The sequence below is a fragment of the Delphinapterus leucas genome, chromosome X (assembly GCF_059928025.1).
Source record: "Delphinapterus leucas isolate spDelLeu-1000000601 "Yukka" chromosome X, BTC_Dleu_Yukka2, whole genome shotgun sequence".
NCBI lineage: Eukaryota > Metazoa > Chordata > Mammalia > Artiodactyla > Monodontidae > Delphinapterus > Delphinapterus leucas.
The window spans coordinates 3,461,648-3,479,698 of NC_143150.1; the positions used below are offsets into that span (position 1 = coordinate 3,461,648).

The 18,051-nt window shown below is 40.3% G+C and overlaps 1 protein-coding gene across 1 annotated transcript in view; it reads left to right on the forward strand.

The window, feature by feature from the left end:
• The window catches only part of GABRA3 (gamma-aminobutyric acid type A receptor subunit alpha3), a 153,135-nt gene that overhangs the window by 110,699 nt on the left and 24,385 nt on the right, over nt 1–18,051 (forward strand). The window contains exon 6 of the mRNA XM_022561118.2: nt 5,737–5,880. Coding sequence (XP_022416826.2) covers nt 5,737–5,880 — 144 coding nt within the window. The remainder of the gene's footprint in view (nt 1–5,736; nt 5,881–18,051) is intronic.

Here is an 18,051-nt window from a genome sequence, read left to right on the forward strand (position 1 = left end):
ACACATGGAAGCTAAACAATATGTTACTAAATAACCAAGAGAACACTGAAGAACTCAAAGAGGAAATCAAAAAATACCTAGAGACAAATGACAATGAAAACATGACAATCCAAAAGGGAAGTTTATAGCTATACAAGCCTACCTCAAGAAACAAGAAAAATCTCAAATAAACAATCTCACCTTACACCTAAAAGAACTAGAGAAAGAAGAACAAACAAAACCCAAAATTAGCAGAAGGAAAGAAATCATAAAGATCAGAGCAGAAATAAATGAAATACAAACAAAGAAAACAGTAGCAAAGATCAATAAAACTAAAAGCTGGTTCTTTGAGAAGATAAACAAAATTGATAAACCATTAGCCAGACTCATCAAGAAAAAGAGGGAGAGGACTCAAATCAATAAAATTAGAAATGAAAAAGGAGAAGTTACAACAGACACCGCAGAAATACAAAGCATCCTAAGGGACTACTACAAGCAACTGTATGCCAATAAAATGGACAACCTGGAAGAAATGGAAAAATTCTTAGAAAGGTATAACATTCCAAGACTGAACCAGGAAGAAATAGAAAATATGAACAGACCAATCACATGTAATGAAATTGAAACTGTGATTAAAAATCTTCCAACAAGCAAAAGTCCAGGACCAGATGGCTTCACAGGTGAATTCTATCAAACATTTAGAGAAGAGCTAACACTCATCCTTCTCAAACTCTTTCAAAAAATTGCAGAGGAAGGAACACTCCCAAACTCATTCTATGAGGCCACCATCACCCTGATACCAATACCAGACAAAGATACTACAAAAAAAGAAAATTACAGAGCAATATCACTGATGAATATAGATGCAAAAATCCTGAACAACATACTAGCAAACAGAATCCAACAACACATTAAAAGGATCATACACCATGATCAAGTCGGATTTATCCCAGGGATGCAAGGATTCTTCAATATATGCAAATCAATCAATGTGATACACCATATTAACAAATTTTAGAATAAAAACCATATGATCATCTCAATAGATGCAGGAAAAGTTTTTGAAAAAATTCAACACCCATTTAAGATAAAAACCCTCCAGAAAGTGGGCATAGAGGGAACCTACCTCAACATAATAAAGGCCATATATGACAAACCCACAGCAAACATCATTCTCAATGGTGAAAAACTGAAAGCATTTCCTCTAAGATCAGGAACAAGACAAGGATGTCCACTCTCAACAGTATTATTCAACATAGTTTTGGAAGTCCTAGCCATGGCAATCAGAAAAGAAAAAGAAATAAAAGGAATCCAAATTGGAAAAGAAGAAGTAAAACTGTCACTGTTTGCAGATGACATGATACTATACATAGAGAATCCTAAAAATGCCACCAGAAAACTACTAGAGCTAATAAATGAATTTGGTAAGTTGCAGGATACAAAATTAATGCACAGAACTCTCTTGCATTCCTATACACTAATGATGAAAAATCTGAAAGAGAAATTAAGGAAACACTCCCATTTACCATTGCAACAAAAAGAATAAAATACCTAAGAATAAACCTACCTAGGGAGACAAAAGGCCTGTATGCAGAAAACTATAAGACACTGATGAAAGAAATTAAAGATTATACCAACAGATGGAGAGATATGCCATGTTCTTGGATTGGAAGAACCAATATTGTGGAAATGACTATACTACCCAAAGCAATCTACAGATTCAATGCAATCCCTATCAAATTGCCAATGGCATTTTTTATGGAACTAGAAGAAAAAGTCTTAAAATTTATATGGAGACACAAAAGACCCCCAAATAGCCAAAGAAGTCTTGAGGGAAAAAAACGGAGCTGGAGGAATAAGACTCCCTGACTTCAGACTATATTGCAAAGCTACAGTAATCAAGACAGTATGGTACTGGCACAAAAACAGAAACATAGATCAATGGAACAAGATAGGAAGCCCAGAGGTAAACCCACGCACCTATGGTCAACTAATCTATGACAAAGGAGGCAAGGATATACAATGGAGAAAAGACAGTCTCTTCAATAAGTGGTGCTGGGAAACTGGACAGCTGCATGTAAAAGAATTAAATTAGTACACTCCCTAACACCATACACAAAAGTAAACTCAAAATGGATTAGAGACTTAAATGTAAGACCGCACACTCTAAAACTCTTAGAGGAAAACATAGGAAGAACACTCTTTGACATAAATCACAAAATCTTTTTTGATCCACCTCCTAGAGTAATGGAAATAAAAACAAAAATAAACAAATAGGACCTAATGAAACTTAAATGTTTCTGCACAGCAAAGGAAACCATAAATAAGACGAAGAGACAACCCTCAGAATGGGAGAAAATATTTGCAAACGAAGCAACTGACAAAGGATTAATCTCCAAAATATATAAACAGCTCATGCAGCTCAATATTAAAGAAACAAACAGCCCAATACAAAAATGGGCAGAAAACCTAAATAGACATTTCTCCAAAGAAGACATACAGATGGCCAAGAAGCACATGAAAAGCTGCTCAACATCACTAATTATTAGAGAACTGCAAATCAAATCTACAATGAGGTATCACCTCACACCAGTTATAATGGGCATCATCAGAAAATCTACAAACAACAAATGGTGGAGAGGGTGCGGAGAAAAGGGAATCCTCTTGCACTGTTGGTTGGGATGTAAATTGATACAACCACTATGGAGAACAGTATGGAGGTTCTTAAAAAACTAAAAATAGAATTACCATATGATCCAGCAATCCCACTACTGGGTATATACCCAGAGAAAACCATAATTCCAAAAGACACATGCACCCCAATGTTCATTGCAGCACTATTTACAATAGCCAGGTCATGGAAGTAACCTAAATGCCCATCAACAGACGAATGGATAAAGAAGATGTGGTACATATATACAATGGAGTATTACTCAGCCATAAAAGGGAACGAAATTGGGTCATTTGTTGAGACGTGGATGGATCTAGAGACTGTCATACAGCGTGAAGTAAGTCAGAAAGAGAAAAACAAATATTGTATATTAACGCATGTATGTGGAACCTAGAACTATGGTACAGATGAACCGGTTTTCAGGGCAGACATTGAGACACAGATGTAGAGAACAAATGTATGGACACCATGGGGGGAAAGCTGCCGGGGGGTGGGGATGGTGGTGTGATGAATTGGGTGATTGGGATTGACATGTATACACTGATGTGTATAAAATTGATGACTAATAAGAACCTGCTGTATAAAAGAATAAAAAATAAAAATAAAAATAAATAAATGAAGACATATACAGGTAATTATATGTTTAGGCATAGTAGAACCCAAACATATATATTAAGGTTAGAAGGCACTGGGGAAAATGAGAGGACAAGGACCTTGTGAAATCACATTTTATTAATAGCCTTGTGATAGTCCTCACTTAATAGTCTTAGTATAAGTTTTATGTAAGTGTGTGAGAAGAGTCCTGAGGAGATGATATCCCTTTCTTCTTGGTGATCGTAGCTTAAAGATCTCAATTTTAGTTGGGAGCCCTAGATACCCCATAGGCAGCAGAGGATGCTTTGTTTCCAAAACTGAATCACAAGACCACAGCCATCCATAGGGAAAAACCTCTAGACAAGAGGTTACAAGTTGGTGGTTTGCAGATGTCATTCATTTGATCTATACAGTGTTAATAACCTTCAAAATTATCCTCCAAGATTTGAAATTTGGGAGGTGTCATACAAAATTCCAGATTTGTTTATTATTTTATGAAATCAGAAGATTGGACAACATTGGACTCAAATCCCCACATGGCCACAAACAGCTGGGGCTGAGTAGTGGCTGTCCCTTGTATGTGGGCACTTTCTGCTCTCTCCCTGAAAACAAGGTCTAATGTCAGTTGCCATTAATCAACTCACTTAATTGATAGATTTAAGAGTTCCTAGTTGAATTAAGAGGAAAGTGACATAGTTCTTGTACCCATAGCTGTAAAAATTTTAAATAAATAAATTAAAGAGACTGAAAGGACTATTTCAAAAAAGATGGCAATTTTGCATTTCCTAATAAAAATGAAGACTATTTATACACTGTTTCTATGCATACACAGTATGCTTTTGTTGAAAAATAAAACTTCAGATATCAACATTATGCAATCCATTATAAGAACCATAATTGATATATTAAAAAAGATGTACAATGAAAATCTTAATTTTATTAAATAGACTGAAAGTTCAACAGGTTTTGTATTTGAATATATACATTAAGTGTTGCTGCTGGGAAAAGCAGTTATGCATTAATTAAGCAATATACCTTCACAGGCATCAAAATATTTTATAGACACAAGATTTATAAAAATGTCTTTAATTGCAGTAGAAATTATACATTGAACCAGAAGTATTTTTGTCAGTGAGTTGAAGAAATGACTGAGACCATATACAGGGCATATTATATTTAAAAGTTAGATTTCCTGTGGCATTTTCTTTTGTCACTTATGATAGTTATGTGTATTTTCTCATAATTTCAATGAGAATTTTGATGTGAATGAACAACTTTTGGGCATGTTGTCCATCATAAGCAAATCAGAAAATGGTTTACTTGAATATATTGAAAAAAGTCCTAAAAAATGTAACATAAGCAGATCACAATGAATATATGTAAGTGTTAATGTCAGACTTTTATGAAATACATATCCAGCATTGCAAAGTTTTGTAGGGATACAGAATTTATGTTTGTTCATTGGTAGATTGACTAGCAATTATTTGGTTTGTGGTAAAAGGTTTAAGTAGAGCATATTATGGACATAATAGCTGCCACCATGAGCTGGAGACCTCCCAATGACTTGAACAATAAACAGCTCAAAAATGAATGAAGAGGAGCAGTATGAGCAGTATGGTTGTCAGCTTCCCTATGAGCCTAGATATCTGAGTTAGGGCAAAGTGCTCACCCCAAATATAAAACCCACTGTGCAAAGAGTTAATCTGTGTCTGGAAAGAAAGCAACTCTATTCTTTTAAGATACTAACTAAAACTAAATAACCTTACTCCTCATCCCCTCACCGTTTCCTTACCCACACCCCTGTTAAAATTAATCTGTACTAAATTCTGTACTCGACATTGGAATTCCAAATACAAGACCTGACATTAATACCCTGATGCAGAAGAAATGGTGGCAGGTTTCTGGTTTGCAAAATTAAAGTGGTAATATATTTCAAAATAAAATTGTAATCATTAATTATTGCTTTTTAAATTTTTCATTTTTAATTTAAAATATCCCCAGTATGATATTTTACATTTTTTCATATGTTCACCCCATAATTAGTTAAAGAAAATTGTATTACATTTCTAGCAGTTTATTTTTCCTACAACTAGCCTGATTTGGTCATTTAAGATACCTCTCTAGCTCCTGTGGGCATTTGAATTTGTGACATCTGCATTAGGTAATATTTTAACCATTCCTCCCCTTGCCCCTACTCTCTATCCTCCAAGAGAAGGAAAAGTTTAACAATTTATTGGCAGTCCAGAAGACTGTGAGTCATTGAAGCAAGTGACCACTTTGGGTTTATTTCTGTGTGTCCAGCATAAACTGTTAGTAATTGTTCAACAAGTACTTAATACATGCATGGATAAATGTACTTCAGTTGAGGATATACCACATACATAAAACTCTCTTGGGATGGAAGTTGTATTTCAATCTCATGCAAGTTTAGTATCAAAGCTAATCATTTTCCTTTCCCTTCACTTCTCCTTCTTGACTTTTTTCTGCCTTAGATGCCTATACAACAGCCGAAGTAGTTTACTCTTGGACTCTTGGGAAGAACAAATCTGTGGAAGTGGCACAGGATGGCTCTCGACTGAATCAATATGACCTGCTGGGCCATGTTGTTGGGACAGAAATAATCCGGTCTAGTACAGGTATTTATTTATTTTATTTAGCAAGCATTTTTGTAACCTGTACCACATACCAGTCACTGTTTTAAGTGCTTATAATAACTTATGTTAATAAAACAGTCTTGTGAGGTAGGTACTATTATCTTAAGGAAACTGAGGCATACAGATGTTTAGTAATTTGTTCCATGTCACAGTTATGTAATGTCAGAGCCAAGATCTGAACCCAGGCAGATTGGCTTCCAAGATCATGCTTTTAACCATGATGCCCTGCTGTCTCTTCGTGAGTTAGGTCGAGGTCATTAGGGCTGGACTGTGGTAGAAGAGAAAGCAGAGGGAAGCCATGATAGTGGGAGAGCTAAACTTTGATCCTAAAGTTTTCATGAAGATATTTGCTTAACTCCACCAATACAGAGGTGGCAATGTAATAACCCCAGGAGAGTCCAGAACACAGCCAGGAGGTCCAGGAATGAGCCATGGAATTATTTTCTTAAGTGAATCACCCATTTCAGAAACAAGTGTGTCTGGCAAACATTGCCAGGTCCTCTCAATGGCTCTTCCTTGGATATTGATAAATGGTATTTAGAGGCTTGTTCTGTAGCCTTAAGTCCTATCTATTTGGAAACTGACCAGTTGTAGGGGCCTGAGGAAGGACGCACCCTGAATCCCAACTAACTTTAGGGTATTTGACAAAATGGAGTATATCTTAGGGGCCCACATATCTTACAATATTTTTTGCCATGAAAGGGTGGGAACTTTCAACACTTGTCTCCATGGAAGATCTCTGAATCCACAATTATAAATGAAGTAGGGTACTCTTGTCCTTTTTTTCATTAGCTGGACACTGCTGTTCCCTCTCATAGTGTTACAGTATGTCTGTGGTCTGTTCTCCCTCCATCCTAGGACCAGGGGCTAGAATGTAAAAAAAAGCAGCATTTGAAATGGATTTAAAGGACAACAGGATTTAGAGATTTGGAACTTGGTGTGGGGAAAGGCTATTCTTGAGAATGGCAATACAGAGTTTCAAAAGGCCAGAGGTTTGTGAGAACATGATCTCTTGGAGAAGGTCAGCTGATCTGTGGGGGTGAGGGGAAAGTACCCACCTGGCCAGTTCTGCTCTCTCCAAGCAGGTAGAGGGAGGAGGACCTTTAGTGCCTGCATGTACAAAGTGTATTTTTACTGTCCTACTGTGACCCTTGCATTTTTGAGCAGAAGCCACCTCCTGCTGTGGGGTGCCGCTGCTGCTGCAAATGACCTCCCATCTGAGACCCTCCCCTCCCTCCTACCCCAGCCTGTAGGCAAAGAGTACCCGGCTCCTGATAAAGGGTCTGTGCATCCCAGCACAGCAAGGCGGACCCCTAGAGACCAAGGGTAACCCAGGGGCCCTGGAGGTCCACTCCGTAGAAGGGAGAGAATTCCTGGGGCTATAGCATCTGTTCACTCTCCTGACTTCCCCATCCCTCCTTAGCACTGCTCACCTGGTATCAACTTTTGAGACCCATCATTAGCGATTCAAGCAGCCCCATTTCATTTGGTTAAGCCACTGTTTGTTTAGTCTTTATCACACGTTCATGATAGAAAAATCAGAAATATCAGAGGAACAAAAAATGTAAATTAAAATATTCTTTAATTCCACCATCTAGAAGAAAACGTTTTAGAAGAATTTCGTGCATTAACTGATTATTATACATTTTGATGTGTAACCTTTAAGAAGGTTCTCTTTGCACTTTTAATATAAATATGTTTTTATATAAATGGGGCCATAATATTGATACTGTTTTATAAGCTGTTTTTTATGTAATTTTATATTGTAAGCATGTTTTCTTGTTACTAAGTGTACAGGATCCAAATAAAATGTACACACAAGCTAGCGATATATTTTTATTATTAATTAATTAATTAATTTTTGCTGTGTTGGGTCTTCATTTCTGTGCGAGGGCTTTCTCTAGTTGCGGCAAGTGGGGGCCACTCTTCATCGCGGTGCGCGGGCCTCTCACTATCATGGCCTCTCTTGTTGCGGAGCGCAGGCTCCAGACGCGCAGGCTCAGTAGTTGTGGCTCACGGGACTAGTTGCTCCGCAGCATGTGGGATCCTCCCAGACCAGGGCTCGAACCTGTGTCCCCTGCATTAGCAGGCAGATTCTCAACCACTGTGCCACCAGGGAAGCCCAGTGATATATTTTTATTCAGATATAATTGACATTAGTTTCAGGTGTACAACATTATGATTCAATATTTGTATGTATTATGAAATGATCACCACGGGAAGTCTAGTTAACGTCCATCACTATACATAGTTATAGAATGTTTTTCGTGTGATGAAAACTTTTAAGATCTACTCTTAACAGCTTTCAAATGTGCAGTATAGTATTCTAACTGTAGTTACCATGTTGTACATAACACCCCAAGGACTTATTTACTTTACAGCTGGAAGTTTGTACCTTCTGATTCCTTTCACCCATTTCACCTAACACCTACCCTTGGCTTCTGGCAGCCAGTAATCTATTCTTTGTATCTATGAGCTTGGTTTTTTGTTCATTTTGTTTTGTTTTTTGGATTCCACATGTAAGTGAGATACAATATTTGTCTTGCTCTGTCTGACTTATTTCACTTAGCATAATGTCCCCAAGGTCCATCCATGTTGTTGCAAATGGCAAAAATTCTTTCTTTTTATGGTTGAATAATATTCCATTGTATCTATATATACCACATCTTCTTTATCCATTCATCCATGGAGAGACACTTTGGTTGTTTCCATGTCTTGGCTATTGTAAATAATGCTGCAGTGAAGATGGAGGTGTATATATCTTTTTAAGCCAGTGTTATCATTTTCTTCAGATAAATACCCATAAGTGGAATTGCTGGATCATATAGTAGTTCCATTTTTATTTTTTAAAAAATATTTATTTATTTATTTATCTATTTATCTATTTATTTATTTATTTGGCTGCACCAGGTCTTAGTTGTGGCATGCAGGATCTTTTAGTTGCAGCATGTGAACTCTTAGTTTTCTTGTTTGTTTGTTTTTGAGGTTTTTTTGCAGTACACGGGCCTCTCACTGCTGTGGCCTCTCCCATTGCGGAGCACAGGCTCTGGACGCGCAGGCCCAGTGGCCATGGCTTATGGGCCCAGCTGCTCCACGGCATGTGGGATCTTCCTGGACAGGGGCACAAACCCGTGTCCCCTGCATTGGCAGGTGGACTCTCAACCACTGCGCCACAAGGGAAGCCCACAAACTCTTAGTTTTGACATGTGGGATCTAGTTCCCTGACCAGGGATTGAAACCGGGCCCCCTGAATTGGGAGCGTGGAGTCTTAGCCACTGGACCACCAGGGAAGTCCCCCATTTTTAATTTTTTGAGGAAACTCCATACTGTTTTCCATAGTAGTTGCACCAGTATACATTCCCACCAAGAGTACATGAGGGTTTCCATTTCCACACATCCTCACCAACATTTGTTTTTTGTTGTTAGTTCTAAGTAGTTAGTAATAATATTTTAACAATTAGAATGGGCATATATTAATTATTACCTGTTTTAGTTTTACTCTAAATTTAAAAAGAAAATTAAAAGGCCATCATCTGAGGCCACAGCCAGCCTTCTTGACAACGATAAGTGTTGCTATCAGTGGGAAGCATAGCATTTCATTGTGAAACTCAATAATATCTTCATCTTACTGGATCATAATCCATTTAACCAATTACCTATGATTATTTTCCGTTTTAATGCTATAAAGAACACTGCAAAGACCTTCTTTTTCCATATAGCATTTTGTTCCTATGTAATTACCTGCCTAGGATAAAAACAAAATATTGAGATTGCTCTTTCAGAAAGTAGACACATTTAAAAAGTTTTAAATACATATTGACAAATTGCCATTCTGAAAGGTGAAACAATTCACACTCTCATTAACAGTGTATGAGCATGCCAGTTTCCCTTCACTCTTGGCAATGCAGATGTTATGGATTGAATTATGTCTCCCCAAAAGATATGTTGAAATCCTGCCCCCTAGTGCCTCAGAATGTGACCTTATTTGAAAGTAGGGTTATTGCAGATATTAGATTATAATAGCAAATTAGTTTTGTAAACATGATACAGTGTATATCAGTAAACTATGCAGGTGTAAGAAGGAATGAGGAAGTTCAATGGGAATATCTGCAGGATATACTGTTGAGTGAAAATAGCAAATATAAAACCACCAAAGACTATAAGGATATATATTAGTATAGGAATAGTATTTCTAGAATATACACAAGAAGCTGTTAAAGGAAGGAGAAATGAAATGGTTTGAAGGAGGTGGACTTTTTGCTGTATATTATTTGACACCCTTTGGTTTAGAAACCATATAAATATTACCTCACATAAATGTATATTGTTTTCATGTGACTATAAATTATGGGCATTCCTTTCTGAATTCTGGTATGCTCCTCTATGTGGGGTCCAACATACTAATGGGAAGTTGGGCCAGAGAAAATCCCACAATCTGTGGGTGTTCTGTTTTGTATGAGTGGTTTTCTCTCTGAAAGCTGTCAGTCCTCAGCATGAAGTAGTTCTAAGCAGAGAGCTCCTGCTCTTTGCTCCAGATTCAAACGTGTTAAATAAATGAATGAAATTTCTCTAAATTGGTGGCTAGTTCTTCACACTGTTCCCTACTTCAGCACTGACTCCATTTTCCCTTATTTGCAATATTTACATTAATTTTCTAAGAGGAGCCTGATCTTATTTTTGCATCTTTCCTAGGAATTTGACCATTTGTTAGAAAAACTCTCATTACTGTCATTGTGTATATTATTTGTTTAGACTTGGAACATAGGTAAGTGAAGACAAATCAGAAAATAAGAGCAGCGTGGCGGGTGTGTTTTGACCCACCTACAGATGCCATTCTGTGGGCGGGGGGGGGGGCGCCAAAACCCCATGACTGCTTAGCCAGAGCAGCAGTTGACCCCTGAGGTCACCATTTTGGTGCAGTGAGGCAACAGCCACCAAAGGACGTGGCCCTATTGCGTGGCTCACTGCCACTGGAAGAGGGCTCTGCTGGAGTTCTGCAGTTGGCTTGAGCTCCGCTGTTGGGCGGGGCTTTTGTATCTACTCCTCTGTATGCCAGAGCTGTGGGCTGCTCTCAGAGGTTGGGTTCCCTTGCAGTTGAATTTAGACTGCTGACTGTACTTTTGATCAGGCGATGATGCTGGCAGGGGACCTGATACCACCTCCAAGATTCGCACAATGTTGGCTATAAGGTATGCCATATTCCTTTGTGCTAGCTGACCCCAAATTATCTGGCCCTGCCAATTCCCAGAGCATTCCCCATGAGGCAAAGCAGAAGTGGGCCTCCAGAGGAATGCCCAGGAAACCTGGATATCTGCCTTGGGTTCTCATTTCCCCACTGGAGAAACCATAGACTCAGAGGTACCCTCTAGGTGCTGCACTGAGCTGGCCTGGGGGAAGGAAGAAGGCAACAAATTGATACCACTTCTGTTATCCTTCTAATGTCACTTTTCTTGGTTTTCATGCCCCAGATGGGTGCTGCTTTAGCTTTACTTCTTAGATCTGGGATTTTCACAAAGGTGTTCTCTTCCGTGGGTAGCTGCTAAACCATATTTTTGTGACAGGGTACTAGAGCTGGTGCTGTCCTATTCCACCACCTTGCTGATCTTAAATCACTCTCTTTGCTTCTTTGGAAGATAAGCAACAAGACAGAAATTGAAGGAAAGAAGGATAGAAAAGGAGAGGCTTAAGAAAATATATTCAGTTATTTAAAACAATGGCTAATTTGATAAGCTCTTGAAAAGTCCACTTGCTTTCCTTTCAGATCTACAGAATATAACTTATATAAAATATATAATAAATATTCATAAATATTAAATATTTTACATGCTCAGATATAGGATTAATAGACAGGAAGGAATTCAGGGGTGTGAGACTAATATGTGGAAGGGGAGGAAATTCCCCAAGCTAATCAAAGTCCAACTATTGTTAAAAATAAATCTTCAGTGCCTCCTCAGCTGAGAAAAAGAGTGAACAGAAGGACAGGGAAAGAAAGCAGTTGAAATGTACACAGATAGGAGAGAGGGGGAGAAGGAGGAGAGAGGGGGAGGGGGTGGGGAACAAAGAAATAAAAGGATTGAAAAAGCGGCAGAGAGAAAAAAAAGCAATCCCAATGTTGTAATGAAGAAATTCTACAATTTTGTATGATAGTTCTTTGCTAAATTAAAACTAAGCCTACTTGTATTTTTCATGTTCACATAAACAAGCTAGAATGTGAATACACACACAATATGGATTGTATATTGAGCTTTGGCTAACCAGATGGTGATTCCTAGGCTTAGGTACAAGGGAGTGGGTGAGGTAGGAAAGTGGGAAATTGACTCATTTGGGAGACATACTGGAACCAAATGGGGGCAGAGAGAGAGAGAGAGAGAGAGAGAGAGAGAGAGAGAGAGAGAGAGAGGTGAAAAATAAGAAGCTCTAACAAGAAAGGTAGTAGAGCAATCAGATTGCATGGACCTTTGGAGACTCTTTGGGGAAATTTGCCTTTTACTCTTTGAGAGATGGGAAACTATTGGGGAACCTTAAGCAAAAGAAAGACTGAATCTGACTTTTATTATAATAGACTCATTTTGGCTGGTATGCTAAGAATGCATTGAAGGGGACAAGTACAGAGGCAAGGCACGTTAGGAAGCTATTACAGTACTCTAAGTAAGAGATGATGGTAGCTTAGTCCAAAGTGGTAACAGCGGAAGTGGTGAGAAATGCTCAAATTATAAATATATTTTGAAGAACTGTCAATGTATCTGCGCCTGTGTCTGCATTTGTGTATGCACACATGGAAACATGCACGAGGGAGGGAGAGGGAGCGGTCGATGATGTTAAAGATTTTGAAGAATTTTGATTTGTGCTCCTGAGAGCTACCATTTACTGAGATAGGAAAATCTGTTGGAAGGGATAGTTTGGAGGGGGTAGGAAATGGAGACAGTAAGAGCTAAGATTTGGACATGTTAGGTCAAGATACCTATTAGATCCCCAAGTGGTGATATCTAATGGGTAATGGAATATATAGGTGTAGAGCATTATAGGGAACCCTAGGTTTGCCATATCAAAGTACCATAAACTGAATGGCTTAAAACAACAGAGATTTATGTCTCCTAGTTCTGGAGGCTAGAAGTCCGAAGCCAAGGTGCTGGCTGGGTTGGTTGCTTCTGGAGGCTCCTTTTATACAGAAGAGGGGGAGGGGGAGGGGTCCACTGTAGTGCTGACCAATGACTGAGCAGGACCACTGACGGGTCGCTCATTGACAGTTGCTCACCTGCGGGAGGGGCCCACTGCAACACTGACCAATGGCTGAGCGGGGCTGCTATAGCTCACGCCTGCCCCACCACTATTACAATTCCCCACTGTCAATGTCCATTCCACAACCTTGTGGGAAAAGGGGTGACGATTTTTCTGGCTACTTCCCACTGAACAGGGGAGATGAGGGGGTGATTGTGAAATGGAATTGATCAACTTTTGGTCGAGAATATTCCTTAAAAATGTTAGTAAGCAATACAATTCTTTTTATCTACAACCATTTGAACCTGATGAAATTCCTTCTACAATGAAATTTTAATCTCAATACTTACTCTTTTTTTTTTTTTTTTTTTTTTTTTTTTTTTTTTTTTGCGGTACGCGGGCCTCTCACCGTTGTGGCCTCTCCCGTTGCGGAGCACAGGCTCCGGACGCACAGGCTCAGCGGCCACGGCTCACGGGCCCAGCCGCTCCGCGGCACAGTGGGATCCTCCCGGACCGGGGCATGAACCCGCGTCCCCTGCATTGGCAGGCGGACTCTCAACCACTGCGCCACCAGGGAAACCCAATACTTACTCTTTTTGAAGAGCAATCTTAAGTCTTCTAAGGGTTCATAAACCCATTGCTCTCTAGGCCTGTCAGGAGTTGGGTCATTTTCTGATGACAGTGGTACTGCTTTAACCCGAGTGTGATGAATCCATGGCTTTACTCCAGCTAACTTGACAGATGAGTGTGTGATAAGTAATACCACATGTGGTCCTGTCCACCTTGCGGTCAGCTGGTGCTCAGTCCCTTGTTCCCTCCAGGTTTTAAGGAGGACTCAGTTTCTGGGCTGGAAAGGATGTAACGTTACCTCAGTTGTATGGGCACACCTGCTGGCAACAAACTCATGAACAGAGGTTAGTATAGTGCCCAGAGCTTTAACATAATTGGCAACTGCTAGATCTTTCAGAGCATTTATAGATTCTCCCACCTGGGCAGACACCTGGAATGGCCTACCATACAATATTTCAAAGGGTCTTAATTTAAGCCTGCTTCTGGGAGCCACTCTGATCCATAGCAGGGCAACTGGCAAGGCCTTATCCCAAGTTAAATTAGTCTCTTGACACATTTTAGCAATGCTCCTTTTTAATGTATAATTCATTCTCTCGGTTTTTCCTGTTGATTGTAGTCTCCAGGATGAATGTATCTTCCAAATCATTTGCAGTGCTTTAGCCACTTGTTGGGTTATGCTAGAGACAAAAGCAGGCCCATTATCACTTTGAAGGGAGTTAGGCACTCCAGATCAGGGGATAATGTCCTTAAGGAGGACTCTAACCACTTTGGAGGCTTTTTCTGTCCTGGGGCAATATGCCTCCACCCATCCTGAAAAAGTGTCCATAAATACTAGCAGGTACCTGAAATTTCCTGTGGCTCAAGGCATTTGAGTAAAGTCTATTTGCCAGTACTCAGTGGGGTAGGTTCCTCTGTGCTGAGTCCCCATCTGGGGAAGTGTGACAGCAGTTTTTGTGTTATTTTTAGCATAAATCATGCAATTTTGAGTGACTTGCTGGATGGCCCTTTGTAGGTTAGGCCCCATTATATATCTTTGAATCTGTTGTAAGGTGGCATCTCTCCCGTAATGGGTACTATTATGAAGGTGCTGCAGCACAGTGTCCAAGAGGGCCTCAGGAATCAAAACAATTCCTTGTACTTTACATTTCTAGCCAAGTGAGGTGTGATCAAGAGTGAATCCCCATTCTTTGGCTCTCTCCTTCTCCTTTCCTGAATACACTGACTGGTATTTTGACAAGTCGATCTGTGGGAGAAGTGACCATATCATGGATTGTTAACCCCATTCCTTTGCTGCTTTCTTTGCAGCTTGGTCAGCTAACTGACTGCCCTTTATTATATGAGTCTCACCCTTCTGGTGGCCTGGGCAGTGCATTACAGCCACTTGTGAGGGCTTATGGACTGCTTCTAATAGTGACAGGATTTCAGAAGCATGTTTTATGTCTTTATTGTTTGAAGTGAGAAGCCCCCTTTCTTTCCAGTCCACCCCGTGGGCATGCACCACAGAGAATGCATAGTGAGAGTCTGTGTATATATTTATTTGCTTCCCTTTAGCGAGGAGCGGGGCTCTTGTCAGAGCAATGATTTCTGCCTTCCCAGCTGAGCTCCCTGGGGGCAGGGCTTTTGCTTCAACAATCCTTTCAAGGGTTACCATCACATACCTAGTGCATCACCTACCTTGGTCCATGAAGCTGCTTCCATCGGTGAACAATTTCATACCTGGTTCAGCCAAGGTCTGCTAGAATACACTGGCTTGATGATTTGTAGGCAGTCGTGCTCTGGGGATTGTGCAACATCAATCGGGAGAAATGTGGCTGGATTTAGGGCTGAAGTGACCTGAAGTCTTACGTTGGGATTATCCAGGAGAATGGCTTGGACTTTCCCATTCTCCCCGAAGTCAGCCAATAGCCCCCTTTCTGCTCCAGTAAAGAAAGGACATGGTGAGGAACATACACAGTGGTGGGTTGCCCCAGGGTAAACTTCTCAGCTTCCTGAAATATGTCACAAGTAGCTGCTACAGCTCGAAGTCAGAGGGGTCATCCCTTAACAGTCTGTTCTAGCCTGTCTTGAGAAGCAGGCAATAGGTTGAGGGCTATTCCCCGGAGTTTGAATTAACACCCCAAGACTTATGCCTTATCTCTCATGGGCATACAATTTGAAAGGTTTCTTTAAGTCTGGTTGTTCCAAAGCCAGGGCTGAGACTGACTTTGTTTTTATTGTTTCAAAGGCTGTTTGGCATCCTGTAGTCCAAGTAAGGGGCTCAAAATCATGTCCCTTTAAAGCCTCACAGAGGGGCTTTACTATGAGCCCATAGTTTGGGATCCAAACCTGACAGAACCCTGCCATTCCCAGAAACCCCCTCAGTTGTCTGCAAGTCTTGAGTGTTCCCAAGCCTGCAATTTCCCATTTTCTATTAGTCAAAAGACCCCACTGTCCTTGGGAAAGGACAAAGCCCAGATACGTGACTTGTTGCTTACATATTTGGGCTTTTTTCTGGGAGACCTTATATCCACAATTGGCCAAATAGTTTAGGGTTCTAATGGTATTTTATAGACACTTATCATATGTAGGGCCTGCTATAAGCAAATTGTCCACATATTGGAGTATAAGTCCTCCATCCAATATTAAGTTTCTAAGGTCCCTAGCCAACATTTCCCCAAACAAGGTAGGGGAATTCTTAAATCCTTGAGACAGGACTGTCCAACAATACTGTTAGACTACCTGTATTTCTGGGTCCATTCAAAAGCAAACAGTTGCTGTGATTCTTCTGCAATAGGAATGCAGAAAAAAGCATCCTTCAAGTCCAAAACTGAGAACCAGCTGTATTCTCCCAGAATAGTTGTAAGCAGAGTGTATGGATTAGGTACCACAGGGTGCAAATCTTGGACTATATCATTAATAGCCCTCAAGTCTTGGACAAAGCAATACCCTGCTGAGTTTGGCTTTTTGACCAGGAAAATAAGGCTGTTATATGGGGACAAGGTTTATTCAGTCCTATTTTCAAAAACTTTTTGAGAATTGGCTGAATTTCCTTTTGGGCCTCTTGCCTCAGAGGGTATAGTTTTAGATTAGGTGTCCCAGCATCCCTTTTCAATGGGATTTGTATTGGCCATGCATTTTTGGCCTTCCCTGGGGTGCCATCAGTCCATACTTGTGGCCTCACCTTTTCATAGACCTCAGGGGGAAAGAGCTCTGTCTCCTTTTCTGGGACATCCATAAGTGCCATCTGTAGGCTTATAGCGTACTGTGGTGGGACCCTGATGTCAAGCTGTCCTGGCGAAAAAGTTAAGTTACTAGAGCGTTTAATTTACAAAGGAGATCTCGGCCCAGAAGAGTGATTGGACACACTGGCATATATAAGAAACTGTGTTTCAGGGTGAGGTCCCCTAATTGGCATTCTAGAGGTTGTAAGAAAACGATTTTGTACTTCTCCAGAAACTCCTGTGACCAGGATGGATTGAGATGTTTTCTGTGCCACCTTGGTGTTTACCACAGAGTATGTTGCACCTGTATCTATCAGAAAGTCAGTCAACTTGGCCCCCACTGTCAAAGTTACCTGGGGCTCCTGTGGGGAAATTGGAATTGGATGCCTCAAGTCCAAGGGAGCCCCGGGCCTCTTCATTCATTATCAGAGTGTTCCTCCCTTTCTACCATATGAGAGGCTCCTATCTTTCTTTTATTGTTTTCTTTCTTATTCTTCAGCCTAGGGCAATCTTTTTTCCAATGCCTTTCCTCCTTGCAGTAAGCCCATTGTTCTCTCCCCAGTGGTGGCTTACCTCTCTCCAGGTTAGTAGCCTTCCGGAAATCCAATGCTGCTGCCAGCAAAGTGGCGTTTCATCTTGCATCCTCTTGCTTCTGTCGTTGTGCCCTGCTGTTGAACACGTTAAAAGCAACGTCTACCAATTGAGAAGGGTTCATTCCAAGTGCACCATCAAACTTTTGTAATTTTCTTCTTATACCTGGGGCACTTTGCCCAATGAATGTCACATTTACCATTCTCATATTTTGGGGGGCCTCAGGGTCTGCATCAGTGTAGCACCTATAAGCTTGATAAATTCTTTCTAGAAATTCTGATGGATCCTCATTTGGTTTTTGGTGTATCTCCTGAATTTTGTCTAAGCTGTTTTGCCTGGGTACTCCCTTTCTAAGACTCACTAAGACACATCTCCTATAATATTCTAGAAGCGGCATGCACCCATTATTAGGATCCCAGTCAGGCTCAGCAATAGGAACTGCCAGATTTGCTTCTGGAGCTTCATCTGGATCTGGTAGATGGAGCTGGTGTGATTCCTTTCTAGCCTTGTCAACAACCATCCTTCTTTCAACCCCAGTAAGCATCATATTCATAGGAGTGTGAATGTCTGCCCA